The sequence below is a fragment of the Neofelis nebulosa genome, chromosome 1 (genome assembly GCF_028018385.1).
Source record: "Neofelis nebulosa isolate mNeoNeb1 chromosome 1, mNeoNeb1.pri, whole genome shotgun sequence".
Lineage (NCBI taxonomy): Eukaryota > Metazoa > Chordata > Mammalia > Carnivora > Felidae > Neofelis > Neofelis nebulosa.
Genome location: NC_080782.1, coordinates 66,449,121 through 66,466,961, shown reverse-complemented (window position 1 = coordinate 66,466,961; position 17,841 = coordinate 66,449,121). Strand labels below are relative to the sequence as shown.

The following is a 17,841-nucleotide window of genomic DNA, read 5'->3' as shown; positions in this document are numbered from 1 at the left end:
TTTTAATTTTTTTAACATTCAATTTTGAGAGACAGGGAGAGACAGAGTGTGAGTGGGGGAGGGGCAGAGAGAGAGGGAGACACTCCGAAGCAGGCTCCAGGCTCTGAGCTGTCAGCACAGAGCTGAACGTGGAGCTCGAACTCACAGACCATGAGATCGTGACCTGAGCTGAAGTCAGACACTTAACTGACTGAGCCACCCAGGCATCCCCCCTCATTTATAAGATTATGAAATTGTACTAAATGGTCTGTAGTGTTTTCACTCGAAAAGTTTAATAATTTTGTTTTCTTGCTTCCATGCTTATTCAGTGTTTGTGCTGTTCCTCTCCTCTTTTTGTCTTATCCTCTTACAGAAATGACAGAAGAAGAACAGTTTGCTCTGGCTCTCAAAATGAGTGAGCAGGAAGCTAGGGAGATGAACAGCCAAGAGGAGGAAGAAGAGGAACTCTTGAGGAAAGCCATTGCAGAAAGCCTGAATGTAAATATGCTATGTTCGAAAAGTTTGTGAGGGTTGATCAGAAGTTTATTTTTTGTTGTTTTTGTTTTTTGTTTTTTACTTCTGCAGTATTACAGTTGCATTAGGAACTCGCTGTAGTAGTTCATAAGGTTTTCAACTAACAAATATTTCCCATAATAATTTTAAAGTGTTTGTTGAATTGTTGGTGAATCCAATTTGAAGTGTTTTGTTAATTTAAATGAAAGAGTTTTCTTCCACCCCACAAGATTTTCAGTATATGGTTTAAGAGGATCATAGTAGTTGGCAGCTTCCGAAAAGAGTTACTAAGTCCCAAGAAACCAAAAGGAAGCAAGATGAGGTGCTTACTTCCCCTGTTTTTTGGGGAGAGCAAAGGCAATGAGAAACTAGAAGTGAGTTATGGAAAGAAAGAATGAGCAATTAAAATTTTTTCAAATAATGTTAAATTGTGATTTGAATATGTATAGTTGAAATTATTTTAAATGTGAAGGTTATTTGCCAGTAGGAGGTCCTGAGCCATCCTTTATGTCATACATGTCTCTGTATTAGAAAAGGGTGTAGTATAGTGATCTAGTATAGCATTTTGCACATAGTAGGCATTCAGTACACATTGTAGAAGTCATTTGAATTGAGCATCTGCATTTTGGAAAGGAGAATCTCTTAGGGACAGTGGCCTCCCCATTTTGTCCTTCCTGTGACCCTTCATGTATAAGCTATTTTAATAATAAACCTGGTCTGGTGTGGGATCACTTGTTTCAGAGTTGCCGGCCTTCTGATGCTTCTGCTACCAAATCTCGACCTCTGGCAACTGGACCATCTTCACAGTCCCACCAAGAGAAAACCACAGACTCTGGGACCACTGAAGGCATGTCTCCCTGTTCTGACTCCTCCCACTCATCAAGTATAACTATATCACAGGGATCTCATGCTGAGAGTAGATATACAGAAATGCCCCAAATCCCTTTGGTGTGGTATTAAAGAGGTTAAATCTGAAAGTAGTTGAGATCTCACTAATATCCAGCATACTTTTATCTCCAAGGAAGTCAACATTTGGTTAAACACAAAGAAGAGCCTTTTACCCACATTATGTAATTCTTGGTAAGTGATAACTTACCAAGCCCTCTTAATGAAGAACAGTTTGTCCTTAGCCCTACTTTTTCTCAAATACCTACAGGCATATGGCAGCTGGTACCTCCATCACTGTTTAAAGGCTCACATATCAGTCAGGGAAACGAGGCTGAGGAAAGAGAGGAGCCTTGGGACCACACTGAAAACACTGAAGAGGAGCCGGTCTTTGGCAGCTCAGGAAGCTGGGATCAGTCAAGCCAGCCAGTGTTTGAGAATGAGAACGTTAAATGTTTTGACAGATGTATTGGCCACTTGGCTGAGCACACACAGTGTGGGAAGCCACAGGAAAGTACTGGGAGGGGTTGTGCTTTTCACAAAGCTGCCCAGGGTAGGGGGGACACATCTAGGCACTGTCTGCTTACCCAAGCAGATGCCAAAGGTCTCGATGTTGGGGGCACTGTGCACTACTTCTGGGGTATTCCATTTTGCCCTGCTGGAGTAGACCCTAACCAATATACCAAGGTCATTCTCTGCCAGTTGGAGGTTTATCAGAAGAGCCTAAAAATGGCTCAGAGTCAGCTCTTTAAAAAAAAAGGGTTTGGGGAACCAGTGTTACCTAGACCTCCTTCTCTGATCCAGAATGAATGTGGCCAAGGAGATCAGGCTAGTGAAAAAAATGAAGACATCTCAGAAGATATGGGAGATGAAGACAAAGAGGAGAGGCAGGAGTCTAGGGCATCTGTCTGGCACTCAAAAACCAAGGATTTCCAAGAAAGCCCAATTAAAAGCTTGAAAGAGAAACTTTTGTTGGAGGAAGAACCAACAACCAGTCATGGTCAGGTAAGGGTCAGTGATGCTGTGATTAAGGATGATTTATTCACAAGTTAAACAAGAATTATAGCTATTTGTTCTTTTTGTGGTCTTTTTTCCTGATTTTAAAGTAACACATGCTCACTATGGAAAATTAGGAAAGTACGGGAGAGTGTAAGGAAGAAAAAAAATTATCCATAATCTCAGCGCCAAGAGGCAATCATCATTTCTGTGCATTTTAACATGTTATTTTTAAATTTTTCAACAAAATGAAGACTCTTGTGTATAAGCTTTATTTCTTTTCCCCACTTAATAGTTTATCTTAAATCTTTTCTGATTCATTAAGTGTATTTGAAAACATTATTATATGGATGTGTCATAATTTATACTTTGTGTTTTAAAATTTTATTATTTCTAAAAAGTTAAGTTTTTGAATAGATAATAATATTCACATGGCCCAGAATTCAAAAATAAGTCAATGAAAAGTCTGTCACTTATCTCCTTCCCCAGCCAACTAGGTCCCTTCCCTCAAGTCAACCTATATTGCTAGCTTCCAGTGTATTCTTCTAAGATATTTTATGTAGTACCAGCAAATGAGTATACATACTCTTTTTCCATACTCTACACATTATTCTGCACCTTGCTTTTTTCATTGAAATATTTCTGAGATTGTTCCGTAATTGTACATAAGGAACTTCTTCCTTATTTTGGATGTGTAATACACTGTGTATGGATGAATTTTATCCAGTGCCCCTATTGGTTGACTTTTAGGTTTCTGATATTTTACAAACACTATTGCATTGATTACTCTTGTATGAAGATGTTCCATCCACATGGGAGATATTTGCATAATTTCTTGTAGATATAATTGGTGGGTCAAAGGATATATGCATTTACAGTTTTGTTAGCTACTGCCAAATTGCCTTCCATAGATGTATAAATTTACACTCACAGCAGTGTATGAGTACCAGCTTCCCTATAACCATACCAAATCAGTACTATTAGGACTTTTTGATCTTTGCCAATCTGAGGAATGAAATATACTATCTCAATACAGTCTTAAATTGCTTTTCTTTTATTGTGTGTGCAGTTGAAACCCATTTATATTTCCTCTTCTGGCTGTTTAGATTTTATGGGCATTTTTCTTTTTCAACAGTTTTTTTCTTGTTTTGTAGTCACCCTTTACATATTAGAGGAAGTGGTCCTTTTTAATAGGAAGGGTAGTTTTCCAGTTTATTTCCCCCCCACATGATGGTATATTTTTTATTTTGCTTGTGGTGGTTTTCTATAATTTACCAAAAACAATCGCCTATTTGGGAACATTTAGGTTGCCTTTTCAGTTTTTTTTCTGATATATCTAGATTGTATTATATATCAAAGCTTATATTCTATTTTTTTCTCTAGATATTATAAAAGCAATCATATAATTATAATATACATAGTTATGTATTATACACAATATATAATTATAATGTATAAACCGAAAGTTTAAATTTGGAGTATTCTTTTCTATGCGTATGCTGTTTGTTACTATTTTTATTTTTGGGCTCTCAGTTTTTGGTTTTGTTTTGCTGTTATCCTATTCTGTCTCTTATGATAAGAGTTCAAGAAATGATTTTTTAGCTATGAGAAATTTCACAGCATAGTGTAGAGAACATGGATTTGCAGTTTGAATTTTGACTTTCGTGTTTTAGTAACTGTATATCTTTGAGCAAGCTATTTAACCTTTGTGAATCTCAGTTTTACATCTGTAAAATGAGAATAGTAATTCATGTCTTACAGTAGTTTTAATGATTAAGGTGAATTATGTAAAATGTCTAGTATGATGCTTAGGAGATTATAGGCACTCAGTAAATGGTAGTTCTCTCTAAGGGACCAGAACAGCATTCATTGAGGGTACCTATGGGAATCATTCTTCCTCAGCAGCCTTCTTCATCCACATTCTGGCAAGATTGCTGTAAGGGAAGGGAAAGTATTTTTCTTAACAATTCTTCTAGTGACTTACCTCTTTTCCAAAGGAAAGTTAGATTGTGCTTGTGATAACATGTTTGTTTGTTAGTTCTTTGTAATTCAGAGATACTTCCCCTTAAGAGAATAAATTAGCTCTATAAATGAACATTTATTTATTGTATTTGTTGACTGATTGATTGTAATTCAAGTTGTTAGCTTCAAAATCCCAGGGACTAGGGGCACCTGGGTGGCGCAGTCGGTTAAGCGTCCGACTTCAGCCAGGTCACGATCTCACGGTCCGTGAGTTCGAGCCCCGCGTCAGGCTCTGGGCTGATGGCTCGGAGCCTGAAGCCTGTTTCTGATTCTGTGTCTCCCTCTCTCTCTGCCCCTCCCCCGTTCATGCTTTGTCTCTCTCTGTCCCAAAAATAAATAAAAAACGTTGAAAAAAAAAAATTCAAAATCCCAAGGACTAGAGTTGTAGAACGTAGCCTTTTGTCAAGTTCTAAGGTTTGAAAGCAGTGACTTTGGAACAGCAGTGTATGAGTACCAGCTCAAGGATGATGTGGGCACTATAAAGACTGAAGTTCTCTAACTTCCCTGAACCTGGCCACCAAATACTATATATAGTAAGTACTATTTGGCCACAAGCTATCAAATCAAGCTAGTTTAATTAAAAAAGAAGACTTTATCTCAGAGTGCCTGGGTGGCTCAGTTGGTTGAGTGTCCACCTTTGGCTCAGGTCACGATCTTGCAGTTTGTGGGTTTGGCCCCATGTTGGGCTCTGTGCTGACAGCTTGGGGCTGGAGCCTGCTTCAGTTTCTGTGTCTCCCTCACTCTGCCCCTCCCCCGCTCTCACTCTGTCTCTGTCTCTCTCAAAAATAAATGGGAAATGTTTAAAAAAAAAAAAAAAGAGGACTTTATCATGAGGAAACAGGGTGCCTCATAAATTCTAAAACAGGATGGTAACTAAGCCTGGACAAGGTCTGGAATGTTATCTGTAATTTTTCTATATCTAATTGCTATATTGTGGTATCTGCTTCGTTTTTCTCCCTACATATTGGCTTTCTTGGCTTCTCTTTCACAATGGTAGGTGGAAGACACTGATCCTACAGCTTCCAAACTTAAATGCAGGTTATAGGAGATTTATTCTCTTTCAGTTCCAATTTCAAATTCTAGGAAAGGACTTATGGCCCATTTGGGGTTAGTAGCCTTCACCAGCCCAGCTTACTGTGGCCTGATGTGTGGTCTGTGTCAAATTGTACAAGTGACTAAGTCCACTGCTATAATATAGTGGGAGGGGTGATGGACTGTCTTTAGCAAAAAAAGAGACCAGGCAGACAAACTAGTAAGTATCCATATAGTCACTGTCATTAACATTAATTTTAGAAATCACTTAGAACTGTTGAAAAATACTGAAAAGTTTAAAGAATAAAGTTGATAACATTCAGGGTCCTACCATCTAGTGATATACTCCTTCATTTTCTATACCTATTTTTGTACAGTGTCTATAAAATTATATTTTTGTATTTTTATGTTAACATTATGTACACATTTTCTTATGATATTAAAATCATTTGTAGATTTCACTTTTTTAATGACTGCATAATAGTCTGGCTTATGAATTTATCATAATATTTTAACCCTTTTCATACTGCTAGATATTTTGGTTGTGATAAACATTTTTCTTAAGTAAAACTTTGTTCTATTTAAAATTAGTATCCTTAGGGGTAGGGAGCAAGAAAAATTCTGGGTTAAAGAGCTGCAAACATAAAAAAAGTTCTTGTTATTTATTGCCAAGTTGCGTTTTGGAAAGGTTGCTCAAATGTGTACTCCTTCCTTACAGTAATGTATGAGAATGCCTAGGTCAGTCTTGCCAACACAGAATAGGATCTGTAAAAAACAAAACAAACAAACTTGCAAATTTTATAGGCAAATAATGAAAATCTTACAGTTGTAATTTTACCACTTGGTTTTTTGCTTTTAGGAACTGTGGGTAGAAAGAATTTACATGTTTATTAAACATTTTCTATTGATTATGACTTTGCTGGAGCTGCCGATATATGAGACTCCTTGGTTGATAGAGATAGCAAAAGATTTCTAGAAATAGGGACTTAAAAACATTCACTTTGAGGCAAATTGCTTTAGTATACATGAAGATTTTAAAAGCTTTCGGATCAGATAGCTAGTTTCTGGCATCACAGCAACAATAGAGAGGTTGTTAGTGAAGATGGAAAGATCATCTTGATGGCCATACAGCTGGGAGGTGGAGGAGTAGTATATTGATGTGGTCGCTACTCTTTAGGGTCTGATCCTTAATTTTTCAGTCCAGATACTGGAATTTATTTTCCAGAAATGGCCAGATTATGTGGGGGTGTGAGAACTGATGTTGACAAGTCAAACTTCAAGCTGACTTGTACACCAGATGACAGTTTGCTGATTTATTATGGAAGATAGATGTTTTTGGTGACCAGAATATTCAGGTTCACCGTCCATTGAGCCTTCTTCTAGGATGAAGGTATCTGGAAGGCTGAAAATAGTAATCAGAAAATAGTAATTTTAATGGATGATGCTACTAATGCCTGGTAACAGAAGACATTTCTATAGTGACCAGATGATGTGTCTGTTAATTTTTACTTCCCAGGCCATGGTGTTGATGACACTGCTTGATTCTGAATTTTTGGATTTTTCTTTTTTAGATTCATATCACCCCTTTTTCATTAACATGTTATTTCTTCAGGCAGAATGCAGTGTCTTGATTAGGCCACAGCTTCCTTAAAGTTGTATTCATATCATGTGTCCCTGTTCACCTTGATTAGATTTGGGTATTCAAGTTTTGTTTGCTTATTTTGCTATGTTATTTTCATATTCTGGAAGAACCTCACTTTACCCCTATGTTCAGAATGCTGCCGCAGAGGTGTAAGTTTAGAAATTAAAAATGATTTATTGATGGGTGCCTGGGTGGCTCAATCGGTTTAGCCTCCGACTTTGGCTTAGGCCATGATCTCACAGTTTGTGAGTAAATTGCATTGGGCTCTCTGCTTTCAGCGTGGAGCCTGTTTCAGATCCTCTGTCCCCCTTTGTCTCTGCCCCTCCCCTGCTGGTTCATCCTCTCTCGCTTGCTCACTCTCTCTCAAAAGAAATAAACTTGAAGAAATGATTTATTGAAATGACATTTTTGAGATTCTGTGTTGAAATGATTGTAGGAGTATTACTTGAGTAAACAATATAACAATAATGGTTAGAACATGGATTTTGGAGTCGGATTTCAGCTCCACTTTTGGCCAACTCTAATTTTGGGTAAATTATTTAACCTGTCAAAGTTTCACTTTCCTCATTTCTAAAATAATAGTTTCTGCCTCACAAGGTTCTTATGAGGATTAAAGGAGATAATGCATTTTAAAGTGATTTGCATAGGCTTGGCACATAATAGGCGTATAATAATTAAAAAAAAACACTGAGAAAGGTAGATATGCTTTTAGTCTAAGGTAGAGGTGTAGGTATCTTTTAACTTAATTGCCTTGATTGACTCTGAAGCTCAAGTTTATTCAACTAGTCCTTCTAAGAGAGTAAAATCTACTAAATGGACACTAGGTGTCAGTATTTACCTTTTTAAATTTTTAAAAAAATTTTAGTAATCAGTGTTTTGTCACTACTGATTTCAAACAAATACTCAGGTGACTATTTATTGCTGTCGTATTTTAGTCCTTTTGTCAGTTCTGTTTAACCCTCATTTTTCATGATGATTGCATTCCTGATCATTGTACAGCTTTATCTTTCCTTTGAATGAAGTTTCATCTCAGCTATTTTCTGTTTTTTAGTATATTTTATCATTTGCCTGAGTGGTACAGAGATGCTTAGCTTGTTTAGGTTATTTATATCCTGTTAGGAGACCCTGAAAACTACAGCCAGTAGCTTTATATCTATTGGAAGAAGCCTTACAGCTCAGGCCCTTCTTCAGAAATTTCCCTAAGGCAGCTGTGCTCTTAGGGAAGTTTCTGTGCTCTTATGTGCACCTACATTTAATGAGTTGACATTTGTACCAACTTTATTAATCATAGAAAATAATCTTTTTTTAATCTAGTCCCTATTTGTTATATTTTTTAAGTTAAAAATTTCCTTAACATTTATTCATTTTTGAGAGAGAAAGACAGAGTGTGAGTAGGGGAGGGGCAGAGAAAGAGGGAGACACAGAATCCCAAGCAGGCTCCAGGTTCTGAGCTGTCAGCATAGAGCCCAATGTGGGGCTTGAACCCACAAACTGTGAGATCCATGACCTGAGCCAAAGTCCACAGCTTAACCGACTGATCCACCTAGGCGCCCCTTTTTTGTTACATTTCTTGAAAGATATCCCTGTAGCCAGATATTAAAATGATAGTGGCAGATTTGTAGCAAAAGGAACCTTTATAACCTTCCTGTTGGGATGTTCTGTTTTATGACCTGGTTGTACTTAGACTTCTTTTACAGATTGCATTGTTTTTTGCAACAGAATATGTCCATTGGAAACTGGGCTTTTCTCTGTATTTTCTCTATCACAACAAAAGCTTTATAATTTTTTTGATGTTATGTATTTAAAAAAAAATTTTTTAATGTTTATTTTTGAGAGAGAGAGAGAGAGAGAGAGAGAGAGCGTGAGAGAGTAAGGGGCAGAGAGAGGGAGACACAGAATCCAAAGCAGGCTCCAGGCTCTGAGCTGTCAGCACAGAGCCCGATGCAGGGCTTGAATGCACGAACCATGAGATCCCTGACCTGACCTGAAGTCAGATGCTTAACCAACTGAGCCACCCAGGCACCCTGTTATGAATTTTTTTTTTAAGTTTACTTATTTATTTTGAGAGAGACAGTGCAAGCCGGGGAGGGGCAGAGAGAGACGGAAATGAGACAGAGGATCTGAAGCAGGCTGTGCACACTAACAGCACAGAGCCCAATGCAGGGCTTGACCTCATGAACTGTGAGATCATGACCTGTGCCAAAGTCAGATGCTTAACCGACTGAGTCACCCAGACGCTCCTGTAATTGCTTTTTTGAAATCATAATTCATTTGACTCACAATTAATATTCATGTCTTACATTTTACAAAGTACATCATACATATTTTTAAATTCTCACAATAATGCTCTGTGAGGTCGTCATTAATACCCGTTTTAAGATGAGGAAACAGATTGAGATGTGACTTATCCTAGATTACAGAGTTGATGTGTGATCCACTTGGGATCTAAAACCCAGTGTTCTCACTCCATAGGATGTGCTCTTTTTACTGAAACTTACTTATGTAAAATGTTTTATTCTCATAGCTAATTGCTGATTAATAGTGTTGAGCAATTAATTTTATTTTTTTAATAGAGGACAAACCAGTTCATCTGTGCCTATATATTTAGGATGTTATATATTTCTTTGCAGTCTTCCCAAGGGCTATTTGTTGAAGAAACTTCTGAAGAAGGAAACTCTGTACCTGCCTCACAAAGGTAAGTTTATATGTTGTCATGTGTCTGAATTCTCTGATGGTGCCAGAATAAGAGAGATGAATGACATTAGTGAGACTGTATAGGGACAGCTTGTCATGGATCTTTTAGCTCCTTTATAAACACAAACCAAGAGAGATTATTATCTTCCAATTCTCAAATATGTATCTCATAGAAGTCTAGAATATTAGAGTGGAAGAGACTTTTTTTTTGTCCAGCCATCTTGGCTGATATCCCATTTATACCATTCCTGAATAGTGTTTACATCCTGCTACTCTTTTAACTATTCTAGCTTCCTATGCCAGTTTGAAAGCTCTAGATTTTTTTAGTCCTTCTAGACTACCTGTCCTCTTTCTTTATTGCCTTATGCTTATTTTATCTGCATATTCAAATTGTATACATCTTTTAAGGCTATTCTTGAGACTTGTTTTTTATTCTTATTATTCAGGTCACAGAGAATATGTGTCACCCTCACTTCCTGTCCTTTGCCACTTTTAATCTGTCTTTCTTTTTTTTTTCTTTTCTTTTTTTTAATTTTTTTTTTTTCAACGTTTTTTATTTTATTTTTGGGACAGAGAGAGACAGAGCATGAATGGGGGAGGGGCAGAGAGAGAGGGAGACACAGAATCGGAAACAGGCTCCAGGCTCCGAGCCATCAGCCCAGAGCCCGACGCGGGGCTCGAACTCACAGACTGCGAGATCGTGACCTGGCTGAAGTCGGACGCTTAACCAACTGCGCCACCCAGGCGCCCCTCTGTCTTTCATTTTTTCCTTAAATTGCTGTGTTTGTATTACCTCCTCAGTTATTCTTGCTGATTGATTGATTGATTGATTGATGGGGTTACCTTCTTAAGTTTTCTCACCTTAATAATATATAGTGGTTGATTGGTTACAAACTGCATTATCAACTGGATCAGGTTTTCAATTACTTTTCCCTTTTATCTGGTAGTTGACCTTTGGGGATTACTGTAGAGCTTAATTTTGTGTTGAATGACCTTCATCTCTCATGTGGAAGTTGAGGCGCTATTACCATTTGCTGTAATTTGGTGGTGGTTCTTGGGCTTTTGGTTAAGTTGATAGTAGGAGATATTTCTTCCTGAGTTGAAGAATAATGGTTTTGGTTTGATTCTCCTGCTGTTAAGACAATTTTGGAAGTGGTTTTAACTGGAGCAGGCCTTCTGCTTCTGGCAGGTCCCTGTGCTTTGTTGTGGTGAGCCTTGTGCAGAGCAGATGTAAGTTTTAATAAATGATTATATGCTTTGTCACCAGGAGAGAGTTGGAATTGCAGGCAATGTGGTTTGACTTCAAATTGATTAGCCCATTTTATAAATGTCAGCAAATTGTTTTGTGATGGACCCTTTGAATAGAGCCCTAATGTTACCTGCAGAGTAAACTGTGTCTGGCTGGAGTTTATAACAAATGTTACTAGATGTTTTATTTAGAGAGAGAAATCACTTGTGGTTTCCTATTAGGATTTAGTTATTTATCATGGACCAGTGATGGTTAGTCTCTCTTCTCTGTGGTTCTTGGTTGATGTCGGGTTGTATGTTTTTAAGCGTTCTCTTGCATACTTGATCAAACAATCATAAAGCTCTGTGAAGCATGAGGAGGGTAGCTCAGATGCTCAGATTTCTCATCCATGTGTTCCTGTGTCAGAAGGAGATTACACTCCATGGACAAGCAGGATAAACTAGAAGTTTGATGGGAGTGATTCATAATTATGTTACTCTCAGAAGAGCTTTTCAACTTGTATGGGCAGGTCTTTACTATAGGGCAGTTTGGAATTACATTTTTTTTGTTGGTTGGAAAAAGCCACATCTTGAGATAAAGAGGAAATTTAACTGCAAGGTGAGGGAAAAGATAGTGTGTTGTTAGGAGAATCTCCATATTTTCTCTTATGAGTTTACAAATCTCTAACCTTCAGAAGGCTGAGATGGAGGCTATAAAACACCATTGACATTCTTACATTGGAGTGGAGTTTTTGTCTTCCTTGGTATTCACAGATAGTCCTTACCCTTCAACTTTCCTTTGTAAAGATTCCAAAAGGGGGTTCTTTTGGTTCAGTGATTTCACTGCAACCAGAGTTGTAAGCATGTTTGTTTTCCTCATTTCTGACCTGGAGTTTTCACTACCAATTCTTTGCTCCCCTGTTGTGCAAGTGGTATCAGATGGCAGGTATAGATTACCTGTGGCCTTGTAAATGACTCACCATTGCTTTTGGCCTTGTGTTCTAATTTGGTTCACTGGGATTCACTTAAGGTTTGGTTCTTTTTCAGCATTGCTGCTTTGACCAGTAAGAGAAGTTCAGTCCTTATGCCAGAGAGTTCTGCAGAGGAAATCACTGTGTGTCCTGGTAAGCACTTCACTGATTTTACTCAGTCTGATCCTTAGCTATCTTACCTTTTTGTGCCAATTAATTTTTCTGACTTTTCCAGCCCATTCTCAGGAGGTTTATGTGTGATTGATATATGTGTGTATATCTCCTCCATATATATATACATATACATATATATATACACACACACACACATATATACACATATATATACACACACATATATGCACACACATGTATACACACACACACACACACACACACATATACGTAAGCACTCACTTTTTTAATGGACATTGGCTCTGATTCTTAATCTTCACTTAGAGCTATTTTAGTTTTAAAATTAATATGGCTCTTTTGTCTACTTGTTTGCTTACCAGCCTCATCAGATATGGCAGCAAAACATCAGGAATAGCATTTAACTGTACATTGAGAGGCAAGAGGACTTTATATTTTGGTTTATGGGTTCTCCAAATTGGACTTGCCTCAAATATGCCTGTCATTAAACAGATTTTTCTCAGAGCCTTTTACTAATTTTATATGCCATTTACTCATTGCAGAGGGAGTCCAGAAATTGAATTTTGTGTACAGTTCTGTCATTGACTTATTTTTAATTTCAGATAAGACATTTAACCTAGTTAAGCACTGTACTTTGCTTTTTGTTAATTGTAGAGAGGAAAAGACATGGGGTACCTTACTTTAGGTACAAGAGATGTTCATTCAAGGTTGTACATGAATAGATTTTGACATACAAAATCATTTTTTTTTTGCTTTAATTGTAGCAAACTATTATTAACATTTTTTTTGCTAATGGGATTTTATTCATTTTAATTGAAGTATAGCTAACATACAATGTTACACTAGTTTCATGTGTACAACTTGTGATTTGGCAAATTTATACATTATGCTGTGGTCACCACAAGCATAGCTACCATCTGTCACCCTGAAGCACTTTTACGGTACCATAGACTATATTCCCTGTGCTGTACTGGTTATTCATTCCATAACCGGAAGCCTGTATTTCCCACTCCCCTTCACCCATTTTGCCCATCCCCCCGCCTTGGTACATAAAATAATTTTTATTTTTTTATTTTTTATTTATTTTTTTTATTAAAAAAAAATTTTTTTTTCAACGTTTTTTATTTATTTTTGGGACAGAGAGAGACAGAGCATGAACGGGGGAGGGGCAGAGAGAGAGGGAGACACAGAATTGGAAACAGGCTCCAGGCTCCGAGACATCAGCCCAGAGCCTGACGCGGGGCTCGAACTCACGGACCGCGAGATCGTGACCTGGCTGAAGTCAGACGCTTAACCGACTGCGCCACCCAGGCGCCCCGGTACATAAAATAATTTTAAATGAACTAAGATACCCATTATCTAAGGGAACTCTTGAGCTGAATCATTGTATAATATGAAAAATTACTTTGTGATAATGAGCCACTACTTTTTAAGGAATTTGTTTTAGCTTATATTTTCTTGTTTTGCCTTTCTTAAAAGTGGGACCCATTACATTTATCTGTAACCTCATTCATGTGAGATTGAGGGACTTCCTATCAATGTTTAAACTCTTTGGGCAGTAAGATAACCTATCAGGGTCAGAGAGACACATAGTTTCTTATTTTGGTTTCTTTCAACTTTTTTCTTTAGAGACTTAAACTTAGTTTACACATTATTCTAGGAAAGACCTATAAACATTTATAAACATTTGGCAGCATATCATAAAGGCCTTTCTTATTTTTAAAGTTTAATTATGTTGTTTTTTATTGAAAGTGATTTCTTAATTCTTATAAAATGTATTTGGATTACTGCCTAATAATACCCGCTGAGAGACCCCACTACCAAGTGCTCTGATTTTGGCAGGAGCACTCAGGGATGCTGTGCTATCTTTGTGAAAAGAAAACTTTACCCTGCTTTGTCTTGGATTGCTGATTCATGCCATCCCGTTGGATGTATGTGTGTGTCTCCTCCACATATGTATGTGTACATATACATACACACCCACTCAGTGTGTTTAGGATGATGGCATGTGATGTCACCTTAGGATCTTGCAGGAGGAACCTTATAAATACAATAATTTTGAAAGCCCTGGTTAATGAGAGGGAAAAGCATGCCCTTCAGTACTGAGGTTAGATAACTTTTATGATCATGACTTGCTGTCATTAGCTTGCTAATTAAGTCCAACTGTTTGCTGACATAAACCACTTCTACATGAGATTGTAAAAGGTTTTCATTACATTACTGTTCCTTTTGCTAAGAAAGTATAACTACTTCTCCATGGAGCCAGATTCCTGAATGTCTTTGTAAATGTATAATTTAGAAGCTATGCAACTAGATTTTCTGGAAATTTTGAGTTCTGGATATTTTCTAAATGAATGAAATACAGATTGAGTGTTGTAGTTCATCTTACCTTTTTTGTGTTGTCCTATATTTCTGACAGTTCCAGGGATCTGATATTCAAAATTATCACATCTTTTTAGAGTTACTCACTTTGTTGAAGAAGCAGGATTATAGCCTTATGCCTATATTGTATATGCTCCTAGCATTGTTTATTTCTAAAGAACTAATGCTGTCTTGTCTTTATAGTTGAATATTTCAGCCATCTACAGAAAGCTTAATTAAAGACTTCTTATCATTACAGTAGTGCAAGCAATGAGTAGCTCTGATTTTTTTTTAGCAGACTGAATGTCTTTTTTGGTACTCTCAAGGAAACTTGGCAAAGAAGTTTCTTTCTTTCTTTTTTATTTTTTTGGTTTTATTAAACAATTCATGAATCGGGCAGCATCTCATCTAGCAAGTAGAGGGGGGTCCTGACAAAGAAGACTTTGAAGTTTATGCACTGTAAGCCTTTTCCCATGAAGGTAATAAAATCTGTGTGTGTGTTCATGCATATTCATTTTTCAGAGAAAAATTATAAGGTATAGAAGTATAGTTAACACTAGAAATGTGTTTAATCCCTCTTTGATGGTTGAGAAGATAACCTTAGTATTTTATAGGTACTTTATTTGCCCAATATTGGCCATTATATTTGTGAAGAACATAAGTATCAGTTAGATGTACAGTGCTTGCAGTGTAGATAAGAGAGAACTTACTGGATTTGTATTCTGGGATAAGTTTCTTTTTCAGATTTGTTGTCCTTTTTTGACATAGAGGTACTGTTATTTTGTTATATTAAGTGATAAGTGTCTCCACCAGAGGTTGGCAGACTTTTTCTGCAAAAGACTAGAGAGATATTTTAGGCTTTATGGGATAAACTACTCATCTCTGCCATTGAAACTACTCAGTACTACCATTTTAGCACAAAAGGAACCATAAAATACAAAGAAGAATGTGTGTGGCTGTGTTCCAATAAAACTTTATTTACAAAAACAGGAGGCTGGCTGATTTTGGGCCATGAGCTATAGTTTGCTGACTCCTGAACTAGACTATGAGGGACCCCATCTTATATCTCCATGTTGCTTATAGCCTGTACAGTGCCTGGAACTTGTTGTTCATAAATATTTGTTGAGTTAATGTTGAACAAATAGATGCTGCCTAAAAAATATATTAAAGAAAGGCATATTTTTGCCTAGAATGTCTTTTCTGTTTTTGCTCCCAATTTTTGTCTTCTCTAATCATCCCTTTAACCTTAGAACTAACATTGGCAATTTTTTGTTTTCTGTCAAAATAAATACATTTTAAAAACAGAACTATGTTGAAAAGAAGCCAGGTGGATTAACTGGTGAATGGATAAACAAATTGTGATACATCCATACAGTGGAATACTACTACTCAGTAGTAAACCGGAATGAACTACTGATATGTAACAAAATGAATGCTTTTCAAACACATTATACTAAATGAAAGAAGTCAGACACAAAAGATGGCATACTGTAGGATTTCATTTATGTGACATTCTAGAAAAGGGAAAACTATAGGATTGTAAAGTAGATTGGTCATTGCGAGCAGCCAAGCAGTGGGGAATTCACTGCAAAGGGGTACATAAGAACTTTTTGGGTGCTTAGAAATGCTTTATAACTTGATTTGGTGGTTACATGGTATAAATGATACCATGTATAAATTGTATACATTTGCCAAAACTCATCAAACTGTATACTGAGAATTGGTGAATTGTTTTATGTAAATTGTGCCTCAATAAAGCTTTAAGAAGAGGGGCGCCTGGGTGGCTCAGTCGGTTAAGTGGCCGACTTCGGCTCAGGTCATGATCTCGTGGTCCGTGAGTTCGAGCTCCGTGTCGGGCTCTGTGCTGACAGGTCAGAGCCTGGAGCCTGTTTCAGATTCTGTGTCTCCCTCTCTCTGACCCTCCCCCGTTCATGCTCTGTCTCTCTCTGTCTCAAAAATAAATAAACGTTAAAAAAAAATAAATAAAGCTTTAAGAAGAAACAAACTAGATCTATATTACCACTGCGGTATTATACCCTAAGCTTAAGGGGAAATAGGTGTTTGTTTTTTTAAGTATGAAAATATAAAATGGAAATTAATGACTTTTTAACTTTTTAAATTACAGAGACACAGCTAAGTTCTTCCGAAACTTTTGACCTTGAAAAAGAAGTCTCTTCAGGTAGCAGAGAGATCCTGGATGAAGTAAGAATAATAATGGCAGATAAGGAGGTGAATATTCTGTATAATTTTTCTTAGTGTTTTCTTTCTCCGGCTAGTCCTCTCTCTGATGCAGCATTAACTTGGCTGGAAAGATTTAAGTGACAGAAAGTTGTAGTTTTGGGGATACTTATGTCAGAGGGAGATTCTTACACTTCAGCACTGTTTTAAAATACGAGTAGTCACCATTTCTTGATTTCTTAATATGCTTTATTATTTTCTATTACAGATGGGGAAACAGAGGCTTAGAATGTTTAAGTCATTTGCTCATATTCAAAATGTTAATAATGGTAAAACTAGAATTTAAACACCGATTTATCTCCAAAGTCTGGGATATTTCTATTAAATTACTGATAAGTAACAGAAATGAACAATCTTATAAAAAGTCACTGTATTTATATTATGATGTAACTTTCAGTCCTAATTTCTAGATGTGATCAGAAATGCAAAGTCAGGGGGCACCTGAGTGGCTCAGTCGGTTAAGTGTCTGACTTTTGATTTTGGCTCAGGTCATGACCTCATGGCTCGTGAGTTTGAGCCCTGCATCAGGGTTCTGCTCACTCTCTCTCTCTCTCTCTCTCTCAAAATGAATAAATAAACTTTAAAAAGAAAAAAGAAATGCAAAATCAGGATAGCAGCATGAAAAAATAAGCAAATCTTTATTTGTTGTATTAAATTTCCTAACTTCACATATCTGGTATCAGCCATAGAGATGAATGATACAAGTTCATCCTTCTTTTATTACTATTATTATTTTTAGAGAGAGAGAGCTAGCACATAAATGGGGCAGGGGGCGGGGCAGAAGGAGAGAGAGAGAGAGAGGGAGAGAGAGAGAGACAGGGAGAGAGACTCTTAAGCAGGCTCTGCACTCAGTGTTAAGGTTGATGTGGGGGTCAGTCCCACAACCCTGGGATCATGACCTGAGCCAAAATCAAGAGTTGGACGCTCAACCAACTGAGCCACCCAGGTGCCCTACAAGTTCATACTTCTAATTAAGATTTTCAGTATATATTTTTCATATTGAGTCTGATGAAGTAATTTACCAAGAATTTAAAAAATTTTAGAATCTTTAAAATCTGTTGCTCTGTAAAGCACCCTGAGAATTAAACTAATTTTTCTATGGATAAATATTTCGTTACATTTGTGTAT

General features: G+C 37.0%; 1 protein-coding gene across 3 annotated transcripts in view; it reads left to right on the top strand.

Moving 5' to 3' along the window:
- UIMC1 (ubiquitin interaction motif containing 1) overlaps window positions 1-17,841 on the top strand; it is a 120,777-nt gene that overhangs the window by 56,119 nt on the left and 46,817 nt on the right. For 2 of the 3 annotated variants that reach the window (XM_058724208.1, XM_058724213.1), the window contains 6 exons: window positions 353-477; window positions 1,234-1,333; window positions 1,643-2,382; window positions 9,700-9,764; window positions 12,038-12,114; window positions 16,601-16,704. In XM_058724208.1, the coding sequence (XP_058580191.1) occupies window positions 353-477; window positions 1,234-1,333; window positions 1,643-2,382; window positions 9,700-9,764; window positions 12,038-12,114; window positions 16,601-16,704 (1,211 nt within the window). The remainder of the gene's footprint in view (window positions 1-352; window positions 478-1,233; window positions 1,334-1,642; window positions 2,383-9,699; window positions 9,765-12,037; window positions 12,115-16,600; window positions 16,705-17,841) is intronic. The other variant, XM_058724216.1, reaches the window with a different exon arrangement.